Below are 15,570 nucleotides of genomic sequence, written 5' to 3'. Positions count from 1 at the left end.
AGACCTGGGTGGAGTTCCAGCTCCTGGCACAGCCCGGCCCATCGAGGCCATCGGGAGAGTGAACCAGAGGACAGACGGTATCTCTAACACTGCCTCGCAAAGGAGTAAATGAATATAGAAAAAGAAAAAAAAAAGAAGAATTGACAGAAAAGCAATCTCAACACTGGGAAATTAGGCTCCAGCTACAGAGAAGAGAGGAAGGAAATAACAGAAAACACACACTCTCTTCTCAATACCGTGATTAAGAGTTCAAGTGACACAGACAGAATGAGACCTGGCCCTCAGACAGCCACACTGAAACAGGGCAGAGTGCCAGGGACTGCTCAGAAAGGTGGCCATGAGGGCTGCTCCAGACGGGACACTCAAGGAAGACCTCTCTGAAAAGGTGACATGCGACCCAAGGTGGGACAAAAATCAACCAGAAAAAATAAAGGCCAGCAGGCTACACATTAAGAGGACGGAGATCAATCACAGACGGGCAGGGGTTCCGTCCAGCGGCACGAGGCTGAGAAAGCTGCCGGCGAGCTTCAAGGGTGGTGAAGAGATCTGGTTTACGTTTACACCGTCACCGTGTTTCAAGAGCAAGGGCATCACGACAAGGCAGAGGGCTTTCTCAGACCTCACGTAATTAGACAGTGTCAGCGTTTCAAAGGCAGGGCAGGCGCCAGGCACAGCAGGAAGGACACCATCTGGGACATCAGCACGCCTGGGCTCCCGTGTCCACTCCAGCTTTCTGCCAGTGCACACCCTGGGAAGGTAACAGCTAACAACTTAAGTACTCGGGTACACAAAACCCACAGGGGAGACGCAACCCGAGCTTCAGCCTTCTGACGTCAGCACCGGGATCTCTGGTACAAGAGCACACAAGGTCGCCGTTTCCACCTCTGTCAATTGCATATGAAATGAAAATAAAGCAAAAAATGATTTTTTTTCTGACGCTTCCAACGTGAAGAGTCTGCAGTACAAGGTTAAGGAGCGCCAGCTCGCAGAGGAAGGCAAGGGCGCGGCACAGGGCAAGTCCTCTGCGGAGCAGCACCCGAAGGCACCTGTGGCACAGGCGTTGTGCACTCTGCCGGTCCTGCTCTGTTCCTGAAAAGAACTCTGGGACAAGCAGCAGCACCAGCCTCCTCGAATCTGCTTCACAGAAGACAGACTGCAGTTAAGTCAAGGTCAAGAGCTCCAGCTACACCAAATCCTTATGCAGATGAAGGAAATACAGACTGAAGGGTAGGCAGAAAGACCCTGGGAAAACAAGGGGTCAAAGGGCATTTTCCTACAAGGAGCCAAGTAATTCAGGGGTTGTGCCTATTCGGCTCCAACACACCCCCACACTGCGATGATCCAGGACCATTACACACACAGACGCAAATCCTGAAATAAACCACGGGCCTTGATGAGTTCACAAGCACAAATAAGGAATAACCACGTTGCCTACAGCTTGCATTGCTCACAGGATACCAGGAAACGATGCAGTTTCTTCCACCCTGTCTCTTGACAATATCTGACAGACTTGGCTGCTTTACAAGTGTCACTGTAGACTGGAAAGCAAAATTCAATGATAGAAACGTTAGGCTGGCTTTTGTTTTGATTTCTACAGGATCTTGAAACATCTTTCCCAACATGTTACACAGAGCACTAATATCAAAGTGATCAGTGTGGACTGGAGATTGCAACGGTGACTGCAGGGGCCAGCACCAGCAGGATGCGGCCCGTGCTGTGACACCGACGTCCCGCGGGCAGGAAGCATCGACTGTACCTTGTGAAGGAGGGAGCTTTCCGTCGCAGGGCCTCTGGAGGAAGAGGGAGTAAGGGCTCCGTTGTTTGCCTCCCCCTGCACACAGATCACATCAAGTGGGGAAATGAGTGTGGGAGTGAAATGCCTTCTTCATCAGACAATCCAGTCTGTGACTGTTCACCAGGGTCACTCGATTTTCCATGAGGTACTACGCTTCAGAGTCACTGATAACCACACATCAACCTGCCATGCTGCAACCTGATGCGGTACACAGTCTCACCTTCTGAGTATCACGGCTGCCATCAAACCCAGGCTCGTGGAGCAGCCTCACCGGCTGCTTCGGGGTTTAAACCCTCGGTTTGTCCACTTGAATCACTTCCAAAAAGGACAGACTGGCACTGTAGCGTGGCGAGTTAAGTCGCTACCCGCACTGTCAGCATCCCCTGTGGGGGCCAGTCTGAGCACCGGCTGCTCCACTTCGGGTCTAACGCCCTGCTAATGCGCCTGGGACAGCAGCTAGGATGGCCAAGTCCTTGGGGCCCTGCGTCCACATGGGGAGACTCAGAAGAAGCCCCTGGTTCCTGGCTTCAGTCTGGCCCAGCCCCAGCCAATGCAGCCATTTTCAGAGTAAAACAACAGAGGGAGGGTCAATCTCTCTCTCTCTCTCTCTCTCTCTAACTCGGCCTTTCAAATACATAAAAAGAATATCCTTAAAAAGAAATCCAAAAGGGAGTTTTGAGCGAGTAACCTCGGCAGCCATTTCTTTTTTACAGAACTGAACACGGTGATTACCACTGGCAGACTCAGAGCAAGCCCCGCAGGCAGAGTCAGATTCAACAAGTAATTCACCTGGGCGCCTGCCGTCTTTGACCTCAGTCAAACAGCTTCCTCTAAGCCTGCCTTGCCTCATCAACTTGGACCCAGCAAGTTTGCCATATGCAGTTTCAGTTCTTGGTCTTTTCATCACGCTATCTCCTTTTCAACCTTTCTCCTATAGAGGACTCAAATTTTAAAACACTTTATATAACGGAGATAATCTGGTGAGGAAGGCAACACATTTCTTTCCTAAAACACACATCATGATAAACCTAAGTTGATTCAAACACTGGATGTTGTGGAAATTGCTGCAGAGGAAAACACACAATCTAAAACAAAAACAAAACAAAACAAGCAAAGCAAACAAGCAAACACTCAACAGTGAGAGGAAGGACCCATTTTATAACAAATAACCAAATACAAGGACAGGCGATTAGCTCAGTAGTCCCATGTCGAAGTACCTGGATTCCATAACCAGCAACAGCTTCTAACTCCAGCTCCTTGCTAGTTTAGATCCTGGAAGGCAATGGTGAGGATTCAAACAGTTGGGTTAGGATAATCCACCTCGCAGAACTGGATGGCGTTCCCAGCTCCTGGCAGTGACCCTGCCCACGTGTCAGCTGGGCATTGAGAAAGCACCAGTAAATGGGAGCTCTTCTTCTTTCTTTCAGATAAATAACTTGAAACTGTACCAACTGCTTAAAACATGTGGGAAAGGGAGCACTAAACAGTAGTCAAGATGCACTTGAGATGCTTGCCGCCTCAGATCTGAGTGCCTTGTGCAAACACCAGCTCTGATCCTCATTCTAGCTTTTTCCTAACACACACTCCCAGAGGCAGCAGCTCATGGCTCAAGTAGTTGGGTCTTTGCTCCGTCCACGTGGGAGACTTGGACTGAGTTCCTGGCTCCCACCTCGGCCAGACCCAGCTCACCTACTGCAGGCATGTGGAGGGCAACCTGGAGATGACTTCATTGATCCACTCATCCAGCCTTAAATGCATCTCTCTCTCTCTCAACTTTCAAATAAAATCCACCTAAAAATTCTTTAAAGAGCCTCTAAGGCAAAGTCAGTTTTAAAGCAATTTTTCAGAGGAAATTGCAACATCTAATTATTTACATTTTGTGACTTAATGAATGCTGTCAAAGCCATTACGGGTTAAGATAAACAACAAACAACAGACCAACGTTATATCATCTCACTCAACAGTGAAGATACAGGAGTTGTAACAAGAAATGCCTCCATCCACCCAGGAGTGAATCTGAGTGAAGGAATTTAAGCATCATGAAGTATACAGTCTTTAGGATGGTGAGATGTTGCTAGAGGTTAGCAGCCAAAGAGGGAAGACCCCACTTGCCCATGACGGATAGATAACCTCCCAGGGTCCACGCACAGAGTACCACTCAGGGCTGCATGCTAACAGCACACTCTTCTGATGTCTTTCTTATCTTCCTCATCAAGTCTGTCTGTTTCTCTCTCCCTGGACTTCTACACATCTTGTCTTTTCTACCATAATTCACTTTCACAGAGCCCTGCGGAACACTTTTAACTTCTCATCTTTCAAGCACAATACCTAGCTGTTGAATGCAGCCTGCACTAGGTTTCAGGGGCCATTCACAAGAATACCCATCTCTGGAGGGGAAAATTCACAGATGATCAAACTCCTCAACCAACACGCAATCAGATGGGCAGTAACTATCTCCTTCCTTCACTTACAGACGTAGGCACAAGCACTAGGAATACCAGGAGGCCCTCGGCGCCTACACACACACAGGGAGGGTTAAGTAACAACTGAATCCTAGCTTTCTTCAATCCTTATCCTTCACAATGGGAACATATCTGATGATAAATTTAGGGTAAAATGAAAATTCAGAGGCTCAGCCTATTTTTTAATTAAGATAATCTCAACAGGACAAAATAAGCAATCTTGTACCTTAACCTTGTACCAAAAGAAAACATTTTCCTATATTAGATTCTCATTCTTTGGCAAAGTAAAATGAGGAGTGCAGTGAGTTTTAAAAACATTCATTTACCAGAAATCAATAGTGCTTCCATTATTAAGTTCATTAGAAGAATAATTTTACGTTGTTATTTCTATAATGTGACTGTACTACTTATATAATGGAAAATGTTTACTTCACTTTTATTTGTTCTAATGAAAAATGAGCATTTAAGTTATGTAATTCATTTCTAGTTCCTACTTGACTGAAAGAAGTCATCACTTCTATTATTATGACTACTTTAGATAGCTAAAAATTTTTCCTGACATATCAGTATTTTTAAGTTGCTTACCTTACATTTTCTGATAGCTCCCAGTCACTAACTCTCCTCCCACCCTGAAACCTAACCAGAAACTGGAAGGGCTATGTTCTTCCCAGGATAGGCAGACTTATCACACTGCAGAGATAGGCAGCTTTATCACACATGGCACAGAGGAAAAGCATCCATTAGTAACTGGTGCCTAATGTACGTATCACTACTAGGGAGATCTATCATTAACTGCCCGAAATGATATCCTAAGTGTAAAATAACCCATTTTTCCAAATTATAAACACTAACAACACTCAAACACAGGAATTAAAAAAGAACTCTATTGGCCAGCGCCACAGCTCACTAGGCTAACCTCCGCCTGCGGCACTGGCACCCCGGGGTGCTTGGACCCTGCACCCCATGGGAGACCAGGAGAAACACCTGGCTCTTGGCTTCGGATCAGCGCAGCACGCTGGCCATAGTGGCCATTTGGGGGGTGAACCAATGGAAAAAGGAAGACCCTTCTCTCTGTCTCTAACTCTGCCTGTCCAAAAATTAAGTAAATAAAGAACTCCATTAACAAGTCTCCTTCACATGTAACTGGATCTTAAGTGATGGCGATTTTGCTCTCAAAGTCTGCAGACCGTCTGGTTCAGTCACCAAATAATTCCAACAGCCAGGACTGGGCCAGGCCAAAGAGAACCCAATATCTGAGCCACAGCAAAGACGCAGCCCGAGTAAGAATAAGCAGTCATAGAGCTGATTACTTCAGGGCTCACCTCAATAGTCACTACTTCAACCAAGCATTACTAATTTATTCAAGAAATAGTTCAATTCCAGAAGTGGGGAACTGAGTAACCCAGCTGAAAAATACCCAGAGAAACTGAACAAAATGTTCTGAGAAACCTGTACAAAGTCATCAGAGACCTAAGACTTAACTCAGCCCTCTTCAAGATATTCCACAAAACACAGTAAAGAAGTTTGGAACCAATATGCAGGAGGGGGAAGCCCACAGAGCAGAGCCTGTTTGGGGGGGCTGCTTTTTCCTTTCCCTGTCTGCCAAGTTCAAGAGGCGCAGCTCAGAGAATGAAGACCTGGCCCAGCAAGGAGTGTTTCAGCATCAAAGGGTCACACAGAGCTTAGTAGACAGAAGTACACTTCCTAGCATTAGATGCCCAAAGGTGACCTTGGACTGTTCATGACCCTAACCCTCAGGACACAGTTCTTTGCAGTTTTCTGTTCCGCTGATCGCCACCAAAGATTACTTTAAATTATCTGACAGAAAATCCCAGTTTCAACAGTGCATCCATGTACAGTCCTGTGTCACCTAACGTTTCAGTCAGGAACACTTCAGGACAGGCTGCATGAGACGGTGGTCCCTACCACGCACTGGAGTCACAGCTATGTTAGTTTCAGCATGCACCACCATGCTTGCCTGAGACGGCCCCATACATTTCTCAGAACAGATTTCCATCTTTACATGATGTATGACAATACTTGGTAACTTAAGGAAAATAAATTTTAAGCTAGATATATTAAAATACAGGAGTCTTTCCTTGAACTGTACAAGACAAAAACAAGGCCACATATACAATTGCTGTAAAGTACTTAGAATGTAAAATATGACATACCTATAAATTATCACTAGTTTCCCCCAAAAAATTAAAAGTAAAAATTTGATTGATAGAAAATATCACTTTCACTCAAAATATTTTTATTTTTAAAAATGTGTAACCACTAACACTTACAATGAGATAAAAAATTCAACTAATAGTGGCATGCACCGTAGCACAGCAACTTATGCTGCTGCCACGGTCACCTGCCCCCACAGTCTGAGTCCTGGCTACTCCACTTCCAGTCCAACTCCCCAGGTTCCTGCTACTGCGTCCTAGGAAGCACTGCATGATGGCACAAATGCTTGGCCCTTCTGCCATCCATGTAGGAGGGGATGAAATTCGAGGAAAACCAGTGGATGGAAGCTCAATCTCCCTGCCTACAAAATGGATGGAAAATAAATAAGCATTAAGAAAAATTCCTAATCTTCAAATTTTTTTCTTAAAAGTTCCATACCATATAATGTGATTTACGTTGTACAGTGTCATCTTGACGCTGTGAAACGAAGCAGGGCAGGAGGACGCTGGAGACTTAGCACCGCACACTCAGTGGTATTGACTTCAGGAAGACAGAGCGACACACACAACATTCCCCAAACGCTGGGGCTGGGCTGAAGCCAGCATCCACCTGGGAGCTCAATCAGGAAGCCCCATGAATGGCAAGGATCCAATCCCTCGAGCCTTCACTGCACTCTCCTAGCCTCTGTCTGCACAGGAAGCTGGAGTCAGGAGCCAGAGCCAGAAACCAAACCCAGGGACTCTGATGTGGCAGCAGTGTCCTCACTGCTCCCTGTGAGAGCATTTCAGAAAAGGCCAGGTAAGAACTTTGCACTGCAAATAGGACAAAGCTCCATGCTCATGCACAAAAAAGGACCTCTCAAAAGCCTTCAAATCCCAGGAGTTTCTAGCAATGTGGGAAAAAGAACTAGTAACATACGTAACACATTCAATACAATGAAGCATAAGGCAAATCAAAAAGGATCTCTGAAAATATGTAAATCATAATACAACTAGAATGATTATGAAGGAACATACACTGTACTGAGGCCTTTTATTACCAGAAATCACAAAGACACCTCAAAAAGTTTCTGGAAAATGAAATTAAATGAATTTAATTGGCCAGAAAAAATTTTGAAGTCCAGGCAAATCAGGCATTTTCAAAGAGTTAATCAAAACACACAAAGTTCAAATGAAAAGATCACTGAATTTTTCATACTCATTTTATAAACTTTTTGAAAACACCCCATATGCATGGATTTCCAAATATTTTTGCCCCCTCATAAACTTATTTTTATTTTCATCCTCCAAAGTCTTGTTAAAGTACCTTGTACACAGCCTGAAGTGTCTTTTGCTAGACTGCAAGCTTGTCGGCCCACTGCTGGGAGCACGCAGGAGCCAGAGTCGCCCGGAGAAGGAAGGATGGGGAAGAACTACCCACAAAGCAGCTATAAAATGTGTTCCTTCACCCACGCGCATTGTCCTGGGTGGTTTCAAAAGCAGATTTCTGGGGGCAGTGCCACCACAGCGCAGTGGGTTAATCGTCCACCTGCAGTGCCAGCATCCCATATGGGCACCGGTTCTAGTCCCAGCTGCTCCTCTTCCAATCCAGCTCTCTGCTGTGGCCTGGAAGTGCGGCAGAAGATGGCTCAAGTCCTTGGACCCCCGCATTCGCATGAGAGACCAGGAGGAAGCACCTGGCTCCTGGCTTCAGATCAGCACAGCTCCGGCCATTGCAGCCAACTGGGGAGTGAACCAACAGAAAGAAGACCTTTCTCTCTCCCTCTCACCGTCTGTAACTCTACCTCTCAAATAAATAAATAAAATCTTTAAAACAATAAAAAATTTTAAAAAGCAGATTTCTGAAGCTCAGATTCTTCCATTAATATGCATGGCCAAGTAATTTCTGTTCCTTGTATCAGTCCAATCAGGTAGGTGTGACTCGGCACTCAGGGTCAGTGGATATACACATGTTTCTTGTTTAAAACTCCATAAAGAGGAAGGGATACTAGGGGAGAGGAGGAGGAAGGGATACTAGGGGAGAGGAGGAGGGAGAGAGGAGGAAGCAGGGGAGAAAACGTTTTATTTCTTGGTCAAGACCTCATTTTTCCTTCCTTCTCAAATTCAACTGCACAAACAGGGGCCAGCGCCATGGCTCACTTGGTTAATCCTCTGACTGCGGTGCCAGCATCCCATATGGGCACCAGGTTCTAGTCCTGGCTGCTCCTCTTCCAGGCCAGCTCTCTGCTGTGGCCTGGGAGGGCAGTGGAGGATGGCCCAAGTGCTTGGGCCCTGCATCCGCATGGGAGACAAGGAGGAGGCATCTGGCTCCTGGCTTCGGATCAGCACAGTGCCGGCCGCAGCGGCCATTTGGGGAGTAAAGCAACGGAAGGAAGACCTTTCTCTCTGTCTCTCTCTATGACTCTATCTGTCAAAAACATCATACACAGAATACTACTGATTTCCTTCCTAGCCAAGTGGACCTTCAAACAGCAATTTCTACTTCAAAAATAACTCTTGAGAAGTAGCTTTGTAACCAGTAAGACAAACTTTGTAAACCAGTAAGACTACTGCACTGTGGGGCAGTAGTGTAAGCTACTGTGTGTGATGCTGGCATCTGTAACAGAGTGCATGAACAAGTCACAATCAGATCCAGCTCCCTGCTGCCGCACCAGAAAGCAGCACTTGTCGGCTCAAGTACTTAGGCTCTTGCCACCCACACACGAATCCCACATGGGAGTGAATCAGCAACTGAAGATCTCTCTGTCACTCTGTCTTGCAAAGAAATAAATTAATCTTTAAAAGAAAAAAAAAAAAGAATCAGTAAGTACAGGCCTGAGATATATTTTTTAAATTGTGGAAATAAAAAACCAGGGGCATCATAACTTAAACTAGGAAGTTTTCCACTATTAGTTATCCTATCCAACTCAAAAAAAAACAATTGCTTTGCAGGTAAAACCAAGGTTAGGAATTTGGTGACTAGGTCCAGAACTTTTTCCACAAATCTTTCAGGTAAAAAATACACTAGGCTTGAGACAGGGTCTAAGAGATCTCCCAAGAAGATGGTGTTGTGCCAGAAAATGGATAAAATCTGCATGGTTCATACTTGGTCTCTAACTCTAAACAGTGTCTGCCTTATCAACAGACATAGGCTCACATGGCTGTAATAAAATATCAAACACCGTAAACACAAAAGAAGTTGATGGAAACACCATGAGAATCTAGGGCAGGTGTTCCACAAACATGAAACTCTGCTCTACACAACCGTCCAAGGAGCCAGGAGACCACTGCTCTGCTCAATCGGCAGTTTCCAAGGTCTAATCGAGGAACACAAGAAGCAATCACTGAAGATGGATACATGTGCATGCAAATCTTGCATCCTACAGAGACACCAGTCATCCTACAGAGACACCAGTCACGTGAATCCACCAGTCTGTAAAGAAATAGTTTGTGTACCTTTTAAAACCTGGGGCTGGCCCTGTGGCACAGCAGGTAAAGCACCACCTGCAGTACCAGCATCCCATATGGGCACCAGTTTGAGTCCTGGCTGTTCCACTTCCCATCCAGCTCTCTGCTATGACCTGGGAAAGCAGCAGAAGATGGCCCAAGTCCTTGGGCCCCTGTACCCATGTGGGAGACCCAGAGGAAGCTCTTGGCTCCTGGCTTCAGATTGGCTCAGCTCCGGCAGTTGCGGCCATTTAGGGAGTAAACCAGCGGAAGATCTCTCTCTCTCTAGCTCACTCTCTTTGCCTCTGCCTCTCTGTTACTTTGCCTTTCAAATGAAAAAAAAATAAATCTTAAAAAAAAAGTAACATTTCTATCCAAGACTAACGTATTTCATTCCACACAAAAAATGTGGAACCCCCAGGTGAAGATGCTGATGGACATCTAGATGCAGAGACCTAGAGTTCAGAACAGAACCAAAACCTAAGCTACAAACTTGTCACAAGAGAAAGTGCAGGCCAGTACTTCTCAAACTCGTCTCCACATCCTCTACAGCACAGTCATCCACTCAAGACTTGCTAAACAAGATTTCTAACCACCCGTTAAAAACAGACCCTAAGATTCCACCTAGCCAGCATCTCCGGAGATAAGGTCCGTAAGCTTCCCTATGACACACACTTCAGACAGAGGCCGCTGCTGAGCTCTGGTGAGAGGCTCATGACGAAGGCTTCTTGGAAGTAGTGTGTGCAACAGCAAGAGAGCAAGTGCCGAAACAGGCCATCAGGGAGGGGCCAGGCGTCTGGCTCACTCTCTAAAAAGAGCCTGCTCTCAGCTATCTAAGGAACACCCTCTGAGACCCACCTCTTCAAGATTCCACCACCACCCAAAACCACCACAGGGGGAACAGGCTTCCAACACGACTCTCTGAGGGAAAACTACATCCACACCACGGTAAGGCTCTTCACTCCACAGTCCCACGTTACTACCTAGCCCAGTGATCGCAAATCCTCTCAGTTAGCACTGAACACTGGAAACAGCAAGTGATGTTACAGCTCAAACGGCTGGGCTTCCAGGCCCTACTCCGCCTACACTCCCTGCTGGCCACTGAAGGTTACTTTCACTAACAGAAAGGAGCTGATTATCACCTCAGGTACACAAAAACATGTGCACTGCTTACCTGTAAATATTACAAGTACTGTGCATCGAGTAATAGTATATGTGCTCTTAAGTATTTAAGCTGGTCATGTAAAAACTTCAAAACTTTCATACCCTCCCCCTCTTCAGAAAACAATCCCTCCAATTTCTTCAATTGAAAACCTAGCACTGAATATAAAAACAGTAAGAAGGACCCCTCCATCAGGTGTGAAGAAACGTCTCCCCTACCGCCCAGACCTCCTCCAGTTTACGGCCCTGGCCCTATCCTCAGCTCCCCTTCTCCTCTCCTGGGGGGTAAACTCTCTAGCCAAAAGCTAACGCTTGTATCCGTCTTCATCCCAGTTCTTCACTTAGCCTGCAGCATCGGTTATCCCAGTACGGCTTTATACTTGACCTTCTCTTTCCCTCCAACCCGGAATGTGCTCAAGAAAGAGAAAACAAAATCTTTACCCTTTAGCCAGTGTCTCCTCCAGCTAACAGCAACTCCCTCTTTCCCAAGATTTGGATTTTTCACCAAGTCCTTACCCGTGTTGCATCTATCCCCCTCACATTTCACTCATACTTAAAAGCAAAACCCAAAGGTTGGGTTTCCACTATGGAATACTCAGCGGCACTATGCTGGTGACCCCTAACAGTGTTCTAAAGGTTTCCATCACTTTCCATCACTTCCATAAAGGTGTTGCCAAGGGCCCTTACCACTGCTCTGGTCTAATCACATCTTCCCTTTGGACAGCCTGAAGTTTGAACAGTGCTCCTCCACTGAAACTATTCTTCCTGAATTGCCAGTCTCAGATAATGGTACTGCTATGCACAGAGTTTAAAAATAAAAAAAAAAGAAAAATGTCTTCTCCTTTGTGAAACCTGACAACCAAGTCCTGCTGACTTACACTATAAGTATTTATCAAATTTAATCCTTTTTTTCCATCCCCACTCCCTTTCCTCAATTCAGATACTCACGATTTTTTGTTCTATCTCCAAATTATATTTAATTATCATCTGAGAGGCAGAGTGAGACAGGGAGACACAGAGAGCAAGAGCTCATCTACCGTCTGGCCCAATCCCCCAGTTCCCTCAACAACCAGGCCAAGCCATACAAAGAGCCAGGAACTCCATCGGGTTCACCCACATGGAAGGCAGGAATCCGAGTACTTGGGTCATCATCTGCTACCTCCCAGGTGGGTTAGCAGGAAGCTGGACTGGAAGCACAGAGAATGGGGTCTGTACCACGCATCACAATGCCCAATCTGTGAAGGGGGAGGGGGGACACGGGATGATCTTAAATGTCATCCCCCACACCGAAAAACAAAGAAAAAGAAACGCAAAACTAAACTCTTACTGGATTTTCTTTGCCCTCCTCACTCTACCAGGCCTATGACAGTACCTCATGATACGTTATGAAAAAGATCGTGCATAGATTTCAATTTTTTTGCACCAAAATACTTATTTTTTCATTCCATTTTCCATGAACTTTTTAAAGTCCCTCACATTTCTCAAGTGTCTTGGACAGTCAACAGAACAAATTCAGATTTCTTGACTTTAACACACAATCCCCAGTAATTTTTGTTTTTTATAAAATTTAGCTTCACTTAGAGATCTTGCGTCCCTCGGTTCACTCCTCCAACGTCTGTTCAGCAGCCAGGGCTGGGTCAGGAACCCTGAACTCCACCTGGGTTTGCCACAAGGAAAACCCACTGGACTCAGCTAGCTGAGCCGTGACTGCTGCTTCCCAGGGTGCACACTAGCCACACAGGATGGAACTTGAACCCAGGTACTCCAGGGTCTGTGGGTTTCTGAGCATCGACCGAACCCCTGTGCCACGTGCTCACACTCGTCATCACTGTTAACGTCTCTGCACAACCCATCGCTGAGCTCTGGGTCTTCCTTTGAGGCATGATACTTCCTATTACTCCTCTCCTGGTTAACTCACTGCAAGTTCTGCTCAGTGTCAGTTCCTATAGTAAACTTTTCCCGCAGCTGCCTAACAGAGTGAGTGCTTCTTGATATAACTACAACACTTAATAGCTATGTTATTATCTACTTAGGCATTTATTTCACTCAGAAGACTAACAACATAGCCTCAGAACACCACACACAATACACACTCAACACACACCTGTACCACTGAACTGAACCAGATGCTTTCCTAGCTGTTAGTCTACCACTTAAAATAAACACTGCTGTAAAATATAATCACAAATCCGTCTGTTTCCAAAAATAGTAGTAAGTACTGAAATACTGAAACTTAGCCAACAATTTCTGTATATGATTACAAATAATAAAGTGACTAGTAAAAATAACACTGGCCATTTGATGACATTGTTATTCCATCCTTTTAAACATATAATACTTTCTTGTTAAAGATTTATTTATTTATTTGAAGGTCAGAGACAGAGAGGAGAGGCAGAGAGAGAGGTAGGTTCATCTGCTGGTTCACTCCCCAAATGGCTGCAACAGACAGAGATGCGCTGATCCAAAGCCAGGAGCCAGGAGCTTCTTTCAGGTCTCCCACGTGGGTGCAGGGACCTGAAGACTTGGGCCATCTTCTACTGCTTTCCCAGGCCATAGCAGAGAGCTGGATTGGAAGTGAAGCAGCCAGGACCTGAACCAGCACCCATATGGGATGCCGGCACTGCAGGCGGTGGCTTTACCTGCTACACCACAGCGCCAGCCCCATAAATATATAATACTTTTTACACTTTAAGGTTTGTCAGGAAGATCTAACTACAAATGGGAAAAAAAGGTTCTGATAAAAGTTACTAAAGTATGATATGTTCCTTTATTACAAAAGGAAATAAACTACATTCTGATTTTCAAAAGACGAGGATTTTGAACAAACATATTACAATCATTGTATGAAAACAGAACCAAGAGGTACAAAATAATGACAGACTTGTAATACACAGCAGGTTAACGTCCTGGCCTGAAGCGCCATGCCATATGGGCGCCGGTTAGAGAGCCGGCTGCTCTATTTCCCATCCAGCTCTCTGCTATGGCCTGGGAAAGCAGTAGAAAATGGCCCAAGTCCTTGCACCCCTGCACCCACATGGGAGACAAGAAGATCCTGGTTTCCGGCTTCGGATCGGTGCAGCCAACTGGGGAGTGAACCAGCGGATGGAAGACCTCTCTCTCTCTCTCTCTCTCTGGCTCTCCTCTCTAACTCTGACTTTCAAATATATAAATAAATAAATAAATCTTTAAAAGAAAAACTTGGTCAAGCCTGTAGCTCTATTGAAAGCAAGGAGCCACATTGAGGTGCAGTGGGTTAGGCTGCCCCCTGCAACACCAACAACATCCCATATATAGCACAAGCTCCAGTGCCTGGGAACACAGCAGAAGATGGCCCATGGACCATCATGAGACCCACACGAGAGACCCAGACAGAGCGGCTCCTGACTTTTTGGACCAGTCCCAGCCACTAAGGCCATCTGGGAAATCAATCAGGCATCATAGGATTTCTCTTTCTGTCATTTTCCTCTACGCCCCTCACTGCTCCCCACTTCTAACTCTGCCTTTCAAATAAATAAAAACACATCTTAAAATATACATGAGGCTGGCACCGTGGCTCAACAGGCTAATCCTCCGCCTGCGGTGCCGGCACACCAGGTTCTAGTCCCGGTCAGAGCACCGGATTCTGTCCCGGTTGCCCCTCTTCCAGGCCAGCTCTCTGCTGTGGCCCGGGAGTGCAGTGGAGGATGGCCCAAGTGCTTGGGCCCTGCACCCGCATGGGAGACCAGGAGAAGCACCTGGCTCCTGCCTTCGGATCAGCGCAGTGCGCTGGCTGCAGTGTGCCGGCTGCGGAGGCCATTGGAGAGTGAACCAATGGAGAAGGAAGACCTTTCTCTCTGTCTCTCTCTCTCTCTCACTGTCCTCTCTGCCTGTCAAACAACAACAAAAACAAAACAAAACAAAATATACATGAAAGCAGGGGTGGGAGGCTGACAGGACATCACAAATATTCTGTTTTTTCCTTTTAGTTGTTGCTTCATCCACTTTCTAAAATCATTCCACATTCCCATCAGTAGAACATCTGAATATGAATTGCAACGGTATGTGTACTGAGAAAATGAAAAAGATTAGCTGAATCATGAATATAAAGTCCCACTGCCCACAAGATGGCCCTGGAGCAGCCGGCAACAGCAAACTGCAAGACGCCAGAGAGCCGCAAAGCAGACTAAAGGACACGTGGGTGTGAACAAATACAGCAATACACTGGTATCAGCTCTGGGGTTTGACTTCACCTGACTCAGAAGCTTATAAATTAGACTGTGACTGTTTCACAGATGTTAGTAGAAGACACAAGACTCCTGTGTCAGAGACAAGGGACTTTATCACCCACAGCGCAGCAAACAACACAGGCATCTGTATGCTGGTGTCAGCCCCCCTGCTCCAAGTCTCACGTAACAACACAGTGGAAATCGAGACGTACCACAGCAGAGGCTGTGTCACAACCACTCCCACACCGAGCAATCAGCAAGTCTCCTCAGAGCAGTAGGAAGACATGAACACACACTTCAGGGTGGCTCCCTACAATCCTAACTCAGAACCAAACAGATAAACCTGC

General features: G+C 46.0%; 1 protein-coding gene across 50 annotated transcripts in view; it reads right to left on the bottom strand.

The window, feature by feature from the left end:
* PPHLN1 (periphilin 1) overlaps positions 1-15,570 on the bottom strand; it is a 105,022-nt gene that overhangs the window by 54,771 nt on the left and 34,681 nt on the right. For 21 of the 50 annotated variants that reach the window (XM_051850946.3, XM_070049674.2, XM_089304031.1 and 18 more), the window contains one exon: positions 1,757-1,831. The exons of the other annotated variants lie outside the window; for them this stretch is intronic. In XM_051850946.3, coding sequence (XP_051706906.1) covers positions 1,757-1,831 — 75 coding nt within the window. The remainder of the gene's footprint in view (positions 1-1,756; positions 1,832-15,570) is intronic. 50 annotated transcript variants of the gene reach the window in all.

The sequence above is a fragment of the Oryctolagus cuniculus genome, chromosome 9 (assembly GCF_051225735.1).
Source record: "Oryctolagus cuniculus isolate XC-2025 breed Fujian yellow rabbit chromosome 9, ASM5122573v1, whole genome shotgun sequence".
NCBI classification, from domain to species: domain Eukaryota; kingdom Metazoa; phylum Chordata; class Mammalia; order Lagomorpha; family Leporidae; genus Oryctolagus; species Oryctolagus cuniculus.
The sequence above is the reverse complement of the archived record's forward strand: the minus strand, read 5'-3'. Positions and strand labels throughout refer to the sequence as shown.